At 59.0% G+C, this 12,467-nt stretch overlaps 1 protein-coding gene across 2 annotated transcripts; it reads left to right on the top strand.

Moving 5' to 3' along the window:
• Nucleotides 1-5,142: 5,142 nt before the first annotated feature.
• UPP2 (uridine phosphorylase 2) lies at nt 5,143-12,401 on the top strand. Of its 2 annotated transcripts, XM_066189296.1 has the most exons (8): nt 5,143-5,185; nt 5,282-5,341; nt 5,911-6,028; nt 7,284-7,442; nt 9,477-9,591; nt 10,148-10,357; nt 11,517-11,663; nt 12,185-12,401. In XM_066189296.1, the coding sequence occupies exons 2-8, from the start codon at nt 5,316-5,318 to the stop codon at nt 12,331-12,333; spliced, it is 924 nt and encodes a 307-aa protein (XP_066045393.1). In that variant the 5' UTR covers nt 5,143-5,185; nt 5,282-5,315; the 3' UTR covers nt 12,334-12,401. The 2 variants fall into 2 exon arrangements, with proteins under 2 accessions (XP_066045393.1, XP_066045394.1); XM_066189297.1 differs by lacking the exon at nt 5,143-5,185 and having other exon boundaries at nt 5,246-5,341.
• Nucleotides 12,402-12,467: the final 66 nt, after the last annotated feature.

Here is a 12,467-nt window from a genome sequence, read left to right on the forward strand (position 1 = left end):
GCGCATTCCCGCAGTGGAGCGGCAGCACTCCAGCCCCGCCTGCGGAGCGACACGGCGCTGGCAGAGCAGCAGCTCCTGAATTGATCCTGAATAGCGACACAGGTCGGGCAGCCGATTTCTGCCTGAAATAAACGGCTTTGCGGCAGTGCTTCCCCTCAGGGAAACATGTCCTGACAAGCTGCGGTTACTCGAGTGCCCCGAGGGTTTGTGGAGCCTGGTTCCTTTGGAGAGTGTTTCACTGTCTGCTCCCAGTGCCAAGAGCAGCTTTATACCAATAATAAACAAGGCAAAACATGGAGCCAGAGCAAACAGCTGATAGAAATCCACATTTTGCTGCCTGCGTTCGCTTTTCTGGCTCGGCAGCACAGGGCGGGTAAGGGGAGCAGGAAATCTTTGTGCTGCTGGCACACGGCCCTCCTCCTGTCAGGTAAAACACTCCCCGGTGCTTCTGCTGCTCCCTCAGGCCGACTGCCAGGAGTCATCGCTAGAGGATCGCACAAGGCATCCCTCGGCCTGCGCGTGTTCACCGGCTCTGTGCCGTGGAAGCAGAACCAGGCGGCTGAGCGCAGGCTGCCATGCCCTGCCGGGTGGTGCCGGAGGAGCCCACGGCTGCCACGGGCACCACCTGCCCCTGCTGCCCGGCCCGACCCCGCACAGGGCTGAGCTCCGGCCGCTGGAACATCTCATCCATCAGCGGCTCCAGGGAGCCGCAGCAGCACCGCGGGAGGGAAGGCAGGGACGGGCCGAGCGGAGCAGGAGCCGCCGGGGCTGGCTGGGAGCAAGGCTGCAGTGCCCTGGCAGGACCCGGCGGGTGCAGAGCCCTGGCAGGACCCGGCGGGTGCAGAGCCCGGGCAGGACCCGGCGGGTGCAGAGCCCGGGGAGGACCCGGCGGGTGCAGAGCCCGGGGAGGACCCGGCGGGTGCAGAGCCCGGGGAGGACCCGGCGGGTGCAGAGCCCTGCAGGACCCGGCGGGTGCAGAGCCCGGGCAGGACCCGGCGGGTGCAGAGCCCTGGCAGGACCCGGCGGGTGCAGAGCCCGGGGAGGACCCGGCGGGGGCAGAGCCCGGGCAGGACCCGGCGGGTGCAGAGCCCTGGCAGGACCCGGCGGGTGCAGAGCCCTGGCAGGACCCGGCGGGTGCAGAGCCCGGGCAGGACCCGGCGGGTGCAGAGCCCGGGCAGGACCCGGCGGGTGCAGAGCCCTGGCAGGACCCGGCGGGTGCAGAGCCCGGGGAGGACCCGGCGGGTGCAGAGCCCGGGCAGGACCCGGCGGGTGCAGAGCCCTGGCAGGACCCGGCGGGTGCAGAGCCCTGGCAGGACCCGGCGGGTGCAGAGCCCGGGCAGGACCCGGCGGGGGCAGAGCCCTGGCAGGACCCGGCGGGTGCAGAGCCCTGGCAGGACCCGGCGGATGCAGAGCCCGGGGAGGACCCGGCGGGTGCAGAGCCCGGGCAGGACCCGGCGGGTGCAGAGCCCGGGCAGGACCCGGCGGGTGCAGAGCCCGGGCAGGACCCGGCGGGTGCAGAGCCCTGGCAGGACCCGGCGGGTGCAGAGCCCGGGGAGGACCCGGCGGGTGCAGAGCCCTGGCAGGACCCGGCGGGTGCAGAGCCCTGGCAGGACCCGGCGGGTGCAGAGCCCGGGCAGGACCCGGCGGGTGCAGAGCCCTGGCAGGACCCGGCGGGTGCAGAGCCCGGGCAGGACCCGGCGGGTGCAGAGCCCTGGCAGGACCCGGCGGGTGCAGAGCCCTGGCATGACCCGGCGGGTGCAGAGCCCGGGCAGGACCCGGCGGGTGCAGAGCCCTGGCAGGACCCGGCGGGTGCAGAGCCCTGGCAGGACCCGGCGGGTGCAGAGCCCGGGCAGGACCCGGCGGGTGCAGAGCCCTGGCAGGACCCGGCGGGTGCAGAGCCCGGTGAGGACCCGGCGGGGGCAGAGCCCTGGCAGGACCCGGCGGGTGCAGAGCCCGGGGAGGACCCGGCGGGTGCAGAGCCCTGGCAGGACCCGGCGGGTGCAGAGCCCGGGCAGGACCCGGCGGGTGCAGAGCCCTGGCAGGACCCGGCGGGTGCAGAGCCCTGGCAGGACCCGGCGGGTGCAGAGCCCGGTGAGGACCCGGCGGGTGCAGAGCCCGGGGAGGACCCGGCGGGTGCAGAGCCCTGGCAGGACCCGGCGGGTGCAGAGCCCGGGGAGGACCCGGCGGGTGCAGAGCCCTGGCAGGACCCGGCGGGTGCGAGCTCCCTGCCGCGCACAGGCTGCCGTGGCTGTCTGTTCGAAAATAGCATTTAACATGACAAGAGGTGTCGGATGGGCGCGGGAGCGCTGGCTCTCCCCGGCTCTTCCCTCGCCGAGAGCCTGTCTACACTGCCATATGTTACTCTGCCGTATACTTCATCGTGCTTTATTTGTCATCCTCTAGCACATATGGTAACAGCTCCACTGCCTGGCACTCGGAGAGGCTGGATTTAGCTCTGAATCAGGCACAAACAAACACTCATTGGGGCAGTGCTCCTTGCTTCTCACCATCCCCACCACCCCACGCTGCCTCGAGGAAGAGAAACAGGCAGGCAGCTGGGCTAGATCAGCACTGCAGGTCCCTTTCAACTGAAAGCGTGTTATTTCAGTATTTTATCCTAGTCCACTATGCTATTCTACTCAACTCAATTCTATTAGATTCCTGTTATTCTGTTCCATTCCTTTCTGCAGCCTCTGCCATGGCAAGTAGGAGAGGTAGGAAAAGAACAGGAAAAGAACACTTCAGTTTGGGATTTACCAAGAAGAACAACCATGGGAAAAACAATCACAGACGAAGGAACCAAAGGTGAGGGACTTCTTGTACTGGCCAGGCAGGGAGCTGACCTGAGCCAGACAGGTCCTGCAACCTGAATGGCCATGGTGGTGGCTGCTGTCCCGTCTCTTCACTGGCACTCTGGGAAGCCAAAAGCACAATCCAACTGTTTCCCTTGGTGCAATCATGTTTACTTTAACAGAACGCACCGGTTCCTTTTACCTTGGGCACAGCAGGGACAAACACCTCCGGAACATTGCTTGCCCACCAGTTGTCAGCCTGACATTCCAGATAGAACTGTGGCTCCAGGGGACTCTGTCCCTGCTCACCCAGCAGGGCCACCCTCCAAAACCTTGTCGCTTTTGCCAGCACGGGGGAGGTCCCTGCCTGGGACCGCGAACACCAGGGGCAGAGGCTGCAGCACGGCAGGGCAGGGGCTTTGCTGACCACCAGGCAGGGGTGTCCCAGCTGGCTGTGCTGGAGCACTACTTTTCATAAGAAAATATTTAATAAGTTGTCCACGTGCTTGGAAAAATTGTTTTATCATGGGATAGTTTGAGCTGTCCACGTGTGGACCCTTCCAGGTGAGCTCAGAAATTCTGTGCCATGGAAGGCAGGCAGAGAAGGGGGACACACTGAGGCACTGCCTTTACCAGCCCAGGCAGCCTGGGGGAACGCTCATGCCTGGCCACAGGGTCACTGAGGTGTCCAGCTGTCTGTCCTTCTGTCCACCCATCCGTCCACCACTCTGCTGAACCCTCGCTCCCCGATGAAAGCCCAGCCCAGCTGTGCTGGAGGTGGGTGCAGGGCCAGGGCCTCATGTTCCTCCACCAAACCAGACCGGAGAAGGAGGAGAACCCACAGGACGGCTCAGCCTGATCTCACCTCCCCCAGAGCATTCCCAGCCGCCTCTGGCAGACAGCAGCAAACCTTCTGCTTCTGTTCCCCAGATCAGGTAACTCTCAGTGGACACGGCTGGAAGCTCTGCATGGAGCCCACTGTGCAATCGCTGTGTGTCTGAAACCACAGCAAGAGCACCAAGTGACTTGGGCAGGCAGAAGGTGTGTGCAGCCCCAAGGAAACTTTTCCTGTGCCCTCGCAGAAATCTGGTGCTTTCTGAAAGGGAAAAGAGTCTCCAGATCCTTACTCTTCAGGAGTGCTGTGGAGCGTCAGTAATAAGTCATTTTTGGCAGGCATATGTGAGCAGCATCCAGGGAGGGAGAACTTCATCAGAGCAGAGAAATCCTTCCAGCCTGTCTTTGGTATGACTCCAGCAAGCCTGAAATATCCCTGAGAGCTCTGCTCCTTCCCCTTCTCAGAGCTATCCTGAGCCTATCTTGGGCAAGGTACCAAATTTACATGTTCCCAGGCCATTGACTTGCAATGTTTGCTTATTTTTATACAGGGCTCTGCAATTTAAAGGGTTTGGATGGGTAGCAAAATGGGCATTTGCTCAGGGAAAAGCTTCCTCAGTTACAACAGTGTCTGTCCCTCTGCATTAGGAAAGCAGGACCGCGTCACTGCCTGAATGCAGCGTGCAAGTGAGCCCAACAAAATGTGCTTTCACCCAGTAATTAATCACCTAGCACTTCTCTAATTATCAGAGCTTCCACTGACAATTCCCAGAGGCCAACAGCAAATGGCAGACTCTGCCTCTCCAGCAGCTGCCTAAAATATCTCCCAGGGCAGTGCCCGCCGTTGCCGGGACAGGAAGCAGGACCAGTATCTCCAGTCTCCTGCAGGAGCATCACCCACGCGTCCCACAGCCCCACGGGCAGCCCGGCTGCCCAGGCTGGGCCCCGCGCACGGCTGCCCCAGGCACACTGCATGCTGCTCGGACGGGCTCCTGACCGTGGGAGCCAACAGGGCTGTCCGGGCACTGCTGAGAGTGAAATCAGCCTCCCCAGGCCAGCCTGGGGGCCCAGGAGCTGTTCAGAGCAGGGCCGGAGGTTGGCTACAGCCCAGGCTCCGTTTTTGCGCACCCCAGACAAACGCAGGGACGTTTTGGATTTGCACCTGCCGGGGCCAGAGAAGGGCTCAGGCGGCAGAAGAGTCCGGGCCAGCAGCAGTGGCCAGGCTGTCAGTGTCCCAGTCCCCAGGGCCAAGGAAGCACAGCCCGGGGTGGGAGCACAGCAGCATCCAGCTGGGAGAAGCCATCTCCCGCGGGAGCACGTGTGCAGCCACATGCCCGGCGCCCACCCCAGAGGACACAAAGTCAGGGGCCAGAGGGCCAGAGGTCACAGCCCGGCCCCAGGGCTGCCAGTCAAGGTTATTGCTGACGCACCGGCCCCAAAAGCCACTCTGGGAGGAGCCATGCCAGCCCAGGAGGAACCTTGGCACCTGGGCGAGCACAGGAGCGGGCAGGGGACAGGACTGGCCGCTGTTGACCTTGGGAGTGCACAAAGCACTGGAGGTATTTAACCCCCTGCAGAGCCCCTTGAAACCTCTTCGGAGCTCTAAACCTCGACAGCTGAGGACACAGACAGTGCCTTCCTTACCTTTCGGGCAGGGCATCGCTTCCAGCTGACTCTGGCCAAGCCACTATGACCGAAACTACAGGTTACTCGGGGTGAGTAACAGCGAATATCCCAATTTGTTTTAATAAGAGAAGAAAAATGTTCTCCGGGTTTCCTTTAAGCCTCATTTATAGAACTAACCTGCATTGTTCGTTTGTTGCTTGCCATCCCTTACAGCAGGAGGAAAGGGACAGCAAGCTGTCCTCTTGCTGCCTGCAGCGTCTGCACTCACCCTGCCAGGCAGTTATTTGGGACAAGTGTGAAATCCTGATTTGCTAAGAGTCTAATAAACTGTCACATAGAAAATAGCACAGTACATCACCCCTGGACATTGCTAGCAAAAATCTATGAAGGAAAGAGCTAAGGTTGTCATTGACAAAATTGATATACACAGAGACATACCTTTTGTCAAATTCATAGATAAAACAACAGACGTGTCAAAGAGGTTACCTGAGGCAGAAAGACAGCTGGTCCAAACACCACACACAGCTGGCTTGTCCCTGTCCAACACCAGGGCGGTGTGTGTCCTCGTGGAGCCTCCAGGCTGCCCTGTGCCTCCCTTCTGCCTGCCCCCCGCCCTGTGGGCACTGCCCCAACCCATCTCCTCCTTGTCTCCCTGCAGGAGTGGCCTTGTCCTCGTTAAAAACCCACACCTGGACTTGATGGAGGAGGACGTCCTGTACCACTTGGACTTGGGAACGAAGACACACAACCTGCCAGCAATGTTTGGGGACATAAAGGTAAAGACAGGTCCAAAAGCGAGCTCCCCCTGCACCGGCTCTCCTGCTGGGCATCCCATGCTGCTACCGGCCCATGCCGGGGCCCTGCTGCTGCCAAAGCTCCTGTGGGGTGGGGTCTGCCTGCTCAGCTAAGGGACCCAGCAGCCAAAGCAGCCTGGGCAAGGAGGTTGTCTGTCCTTGCTTGTTTTGGGTAGAAATCACATCAGAAAATTATCCTTTTAAAAACCTGTAGCTCTGTAAAACCTGAATTTATATTGGCCCCGTGTTGGAGGACAGACAGAGGAGGCATTTGTCCAAAGCATCTTGATCCTCATCTACTGGAGGCAAGGGAAGGAGGATGTCATATCGTTTTTGGTTGAGACCTGCTGTCAGAACTGACTTGTCACGATGGCATCCTCGCATTTCAAACCAGAGTCTTTCCCTGGTTGTGCGGGGGAAGAGCCTCGGGGCCCAGGGCTGGAGCAGGCTGGCACAGCACAGCGTGGGCTCCTGCTGCCCTGCACCCTGGCACACCATCAGCAGCACTGCCCTGGCAGCTGCACACTCATCCTCCTCCTACCTTCAGCAAGCATCTTTTCCTTTAATATGTAAAATTTGTCCTTTTTACTCCCTGACTTTATGGCCTCTGCCATCAGCAGTGCTCACCAACTGCAGTCAGCACTGTCCATAGAATGAATTAACCGATGAGCTCCTCCAGCATCTGGGTTTGCTTTAGTGGTGATACCATCAGCTCAGTTTTGCTGAATTATTTTAGATTTTCTTGCCTAGGACTGATACCCAAGTACATGCAGCTGTGTGGCTGCCCAGGCCCAGGGCAGTCCCCACCCTGCCAGAGTGACAGCATGGGTTTTGTGTTAACTCCTGGTTAGGAGACCCTCAGTCATTCCAATGTCCCTTGACTGATGGTGAGGAAGTGGCATCCCACTGCTTCCTCTGGGAGGATGTGCCTGGCACGGCCACCACCGCCACACTCAGGCTGACTGTGGTCCTTGCTCTGGCTGAGCACCAACACACGGATAGTTCATATTCTGGCTGACCGTGGTCCTTGTTCTGGCTAAGCACCAACACACGGATAGTTCATATTCTGGCTGACCGTGGTCATTGTTCTGGCTAAGCACCAACACACGGATAGTTCATATTCTGGCTGACCGTGGTCCTTGTTCTGGCTAAGCACCAACACACGGATAGTTCATATTGCGGCTGACCGTGGCCCTTGTTCTGGCTAAGCACCAACACAGCAATACTTTTTTTCCAGTTCGTGTGCGTCGGCGGCAGCCCGAGGAGGATGCGGGCCTTCGCGCAGCTCATGCGGCGGGAGCTGGGGCTGGCCCGGCCCGGGGAGGACGTGGCTGACATCTGCGCGGGCTCGGATCGCTACGCCATGTACCGGGCAGGGCCCGTGCTCTCCATCAGCGTGAGTTCACGGGCTGGCTGGGCTCTGCTGGGAGGGTGCCGCGGCTGCACAGGGCGGGCTCCGTCTGCCCCGGCCACGGGGACGGGCTGTGGCCTCTCCCTCACACGCCGCCCCCAACACCCACCAGCAGAGCTTTCCTCTTCTCACTGTTCAGCCACTGCCACCGGTGCAGCCTCTCAGCCGCGGCAAAGCTGCTTCTGTTCAAATGGCATTCCCCAGCACCTGCACTCTCCGTTTGGAAAGCGCAGCGCTAACAACAGACGTGCACGTGTTCTGCTCAGCTCAGTTTGGGAGGCAAAACCACTTCTCACCACACATCAACTCTGAAATGTTGCTGGGAGTATTACATTGATACAAGCTCTAACAGAAAAACCTGGCCTTATTAACCATTACTCTCTTAGAGCAGGATTTTTGGCCTTGGACAAAGGGAAAAGCAAACACAGGCTGTGCTGGGGAGCACTCACACCCAAAGGCTTGGTCCTGATGCCATTTCTCCAGGCACAAGATTAGTCTGAAACGTGATTCACAGGAGATGGAATCACTCACACAACAGAGCTCATGTTTTGTCCCTCTGACAAAACCAAACCAATCCTGACCAAGGGAATCAAGCCTGGGGGATTCAGTCTGAGAGGATCCAAGGGGTGGAACTGCCACAAGATTTGCTGTTCCCCAGCCTGGCAGCAGCAGTGACAGAGCCAGAAGCAAATCCTCACTGAGCTTGTGGCCATGCACCAGCTTTGGCCGGCGCAGAAGGGGACACGGGGCAGAGCACGTGGCCGCCCCGAGAAGCATCGTGCAGAGCAGCTGCCAACATCACATTTCTGCAAGTTGCTTAGAAACACAACTGAGCTCAAACATACGGGGGCAGGAACACAGACTCCGGCTCTGAATATTTACAATGTGAATAAATTTTTTAGGCATTGGTGAATAAGCCAGGCTGATGTTCCAGAACAACGACATGCAAAAAGGTTTCACATTTAAAACATGATACAAGGCAAACAGAGCATTGGTCTCGCAGCCAAGAGAAAGGAGACAAAGCAACACAAAAACTGGCTGTGTACCTTAATCAACGGGGCTTCCATACAAGCTTCCTTCAGGAAGATGATAGCAAAACCAAAAAAATGTGAGGAGTTTTCAAGAGGAAAAACCAAACTCCACAGCACCAAACACTTTTTGTACTTAAAAGTTAAGCTAAGAAAAGGATGCTTGTCTAGCAATGGAGCAGAAGACAGATGACCAAGCAAGGGAGCACTGGGCAGATGCAGAAGGCCCAGCAGCTCCAGGCCTGCAGAACATCTGCCAGCCCTGGGGAGCAGCAGCAGAGACAGGAGTGGGGCAGCACTGACCATGGAGCATGGGGACAAGCCAGTGCCACCAGTGGGGAGCTGGTAGCAGGTGCTGGGGACAGAAGGGCAGCAGGGCAGGGAACGTGGGCCAGGAAGAGGGACAGGCAGCCTGCAAGGCACACAGCAAACACCTGACCCTGAAGCCTGTCCTCACCGAGGGACACAAACCCTTCCGCTGTCCTTTGTGCCCAGCAATGTAGCAGAGATGCTCGAGGGTGGGGTGAGGACAGGCTGGAAGACACATGGAGAAGTGAAGGCTCAGGTTGTCCTCACTGAAATTCACCCCTCCCGGAGCACGAGCAGGACACAACAAAGTGCAAATCAGCACATGGTGCAGGGATTGGCAATGCACAGGGAAGGTCTTGGAGCATTCAGATGCTGGGATGTATTTGTGGACCCTCCTTGAAGGACAGTCACCATCTGTGTGCCTACACAGGGTCCCCAGGGGTGAACACCAGTTCACTGACTGGAAGAGCCTTTAAAGCATCGAGGGGAGGAGAAGAGGTTAGACACCTCACCCAGACAGACTAAAAAGACCAAAAGATGTCTCCTCCCTCTCAAAAAAATTGCCGTTGGCATCATCAGCAGAGGAGGTCACAGCATGACACTGAGCTCGTTGCAGTCATGTACCTGTCACCTGCTGCAGCCTCGTGGGGACTGACGTTTCTCTTTTCTCTCCTTCCAACAGCATGGAGTGGGCATCCCTTCCATTTCCATTATGCTTCATGAGCTGATCAAACTGCTGCACCATGCAAAATGCCGGGACGTTACTATTATACGCATCGGTACTTCTGGGGGCTTAGGTAAGCGATTCATGGTCTTTCTTGAGAGCAAAACAGCTATTATTGAACTCTCAGCAATAGGTCATGCAGTTCTGAACTTCAGCATTTTGTCAGGTCTCTAAATATTAAACATGGTATTTTGTTTTGGGTTAAACCCAGAAAACAGCAGCAACTGGCTTGGCAGAGTGCACATTCTCAGAGCGTACAAAACCCTTGAATCCACTACAGCCATGTGTCACTTTCCAGACAGAAAACATGGATTAGTGGTGACCCAAATGAATCCGTGTCCCCCGGCTGAGGCAGTGGTGCTGCCCATGCCTGCACGAGCTGGTAGGGGGTACACGATCTCTGCAAGCCAGAGCAGCTAAGCTCCTGTCACTCAGCACGTTCTCACGATCACTTATCTTGTGCTGATTCTGTCCATTTTACTTGTACATCTGTACTTCATGAATTTCAATTATTCTCTGACATCTTTACTCACTGAAAAGACGAGCCCCGCACGCACACACAGATCTATTGCGATCTTCCTGCTGTGCTGAAGTTTGGCAGCAGGACACAGGTGCTTCCATTTCCACAGGGATCGAGGCTGGGTCTGTTGTGATCACTGACACGGCCGTGGACTCCTCCTTCCAGCCACGCTTTGAGCAGGTGGTGCTGGGGGATGTGGTGGTGAGGAGCACCGAGCTGGACAAGGACCTTGCAGAGGAGCTGCTCGCCTGCAGCAGGGACATTCCCGACTTCCCCACGCTCATCGGCCGCACCATGTGCACCTACGACTTCTACGAAGGTAAAACCAGCTCTGTCCGCCCTCCCTCCCCACACAGAACGCCAAGTCTCCCCGCTCTGCCATGGACAAAGCCACCCAGGGAGCCCAGGCCCCAGGAGGGCTGCAGGCAGAGACCCAGGTGGTGCTGGGGGGCCCGGGCAGAGCAGGGGGCACCCTCGGAACACACAGTGCCTCTGTTCGCACCTTGCTGAGTTTGCCACCAAGCTGTTCCCCTACAGCAAGATTGTCACTTCAGAACGACCAAACACTAGGAAAACATTAGGTTGCCTGAGAGATTTCCATAAACAAACTTTGGTTACTCTAGAACCGTTTCCTTTGCAAAATTAAGTGCTGATTGCAGGCAGGGTAGATGAAACATAATAAATGAAGAATTAATAATCTGAGCACTATTTATAAACCTTTAGATCTGCGTGCAGATGCAGCCATCTGTGTACTGCTCAAGTCCATATTTTATTTAAACAGAAAGCCATTTGAGAGGATTAAAGTAGGAGCAGCAATAAGGGGTGGTCGCAGGCTGGCCCAGCTGCAGGTAAGCATTTGCCTGCCCCAGGGCCTGCGAAGAGGAGCTGCAGGGGCACAATGTGCTCTGAGCACACAGCAGGACAGCAGAGCCCCCGGAGGGGTTGGAGGAGAGGGTTGGGATGGCTGCTCACCCTGAGAGTGTCAGAGCTGCAGCAGGGGAGCACCAGTGCCCTGGGACCAGCTCCCCGACCAGGAATGCCTCTGCAAGCAGCTCCAGCTTCCACAGCAGGCCCTGCAGAAAAATTAGACCCACATTAAAGGGGTTTCCTCTCCTCAGTGTTCCCATTCTGCACAGTTTGTCAGCTGGCATTTTTGGGATTTAACCTGGCAGACGTCCACAGCTGATACTCAGCAATGGCCTGTCCCCACAGAGCACGGCATGCCCTGGTACCTCCCACCCGTGGGCTGAATCCACCTTTCACCGGCGTGGAAACCTGCGTCATTCTCTCCCCTATGCAGAGACGCATCGCGCTGGCTTTAACGCTGAGGGGAATACAAATTAACCAGCTGCTCCCAGGGCAGCTCTGTGGGCCTCACACGGAATGTGGGCACTGCTGGACTCCCCATCTGCACCTACGCGCTGTGCCCCAGGACCCCATGCAAGGCCAACAGTGACAGTTCTCTGCTTCCTTTCCAGGTCAGGGGAGATTAGATGGTGCATTATGCTCTTTTTCCAGTGAAAAAAAGTTGGACTACCTGAGGAGGGCTTATGACGCCGGCGTGAGGAATATTGAGATGGAATCCACAGCATTCGCTGCCCTGTGTGGACTGTGCGGCCTCAAAGGTGAGTCCGGTCGCTTCCACCTCCCCCCCATGGACGGGCTTAACCCCCGGGAGGGTCCTGTTCGCTGCCAGGAGGCCAAACACACACCCTTCACGATTTTATCTAGCAAATTTCATAGCTCAATAAAACCCAAGCGTGCATTAGAAGACCTGAGTGAGTGCTGGACAAACCCGCACCTTGCTCCGCTCACGCCCCTCCAGGCCCCACAGCACGTCCCGGCCGTGGGCGCAGCCGCCTGAGGGTCTGTGGGGCAGAGCCCGGGGCCGGGGGCCGGGGCTCCGGGTCAGGCCCGGGCAGGGGGCAGGGGGGCCGGGCAGGGGGCAGGAGAGCCGGGCAGGGGGCAGGAGAGCCGGGCAGGGGGCAGGGGGGCCGGGCAGGGGGCAGGAGGTGGGGAGGCCTGGGCAGGGGGCAGGGGGGCCGGGCAGGGGGCAGGAGGTGGGGAGGCCTGGGCAGGGGGCCGTGAGGGCCCGCTCCACCCGCGGGGCCGGGCGGCGCGGTGACCGCGCTCCGTCCTCCCGCAGCCGCCGTGGTGTGCGTGGCGCTCCTGGACCGGCTGGAGGGGGACCAGATCCGGGCGTCGCACGAGGTGCTGTGGGAGTACCAGCAGCGGCCGCAGCGCCTGATCGCCGCCTTCATCCGCAAGCGCCTGGGACTCTTGGCCACCGACTGACGTGACGGCCCGAGCCACGGCCCGGCGGCGGGGCTGCGGGCCCGGCCCTGCCCGGCACACGGACGTGCCCCGGCACCGGCAGAGCTCCGGCCCCACGGGATTGGGGCTGTGGGCCCGGCCCTGCCCGGCACACG

This window comes from Chamaea fasciata, unplaced genomic scaffold (assembly GCF_029207755.1).
Source record: "Chamaea fasciata isolate MVZ Bird 193981 ecotype frontalis unplaced genomic scaffold, bChaFas1.0.hap1 SCAF_8, whole genome shotgun sequence".
In the NCBI taxonomy this organism is placed as follows: Eukaryota; Metazoa; Chordata; class Aves; order Passeriformes; family Sylviidae; genus Chamaea; species Chamaea fasciata.

Excerpts from the sequence above, each read along its gene's own strand:
- UPP2 (XM_066189296.1), top strand. The coding sequence starts at position 5,316 with ATGACCGAAACTACAGGTTACTCGGG. Across the intron at positions 10,358-11,516 it reads CACCTACGACTTCTACGAAG|GTCAGGGGAGATTAGATGGT; the intron begins GTAAAACCAGCT and ends CTTCCTTTCCAG. Across the intron at positions 11,664-12,184 it reads TGGACTGTGCGGCCTCAAAG|CCGCCGTGGTGTGCGTGGCG; the intron begins GTGAGTCCGGTC and ends GTCCTCCCGCAG.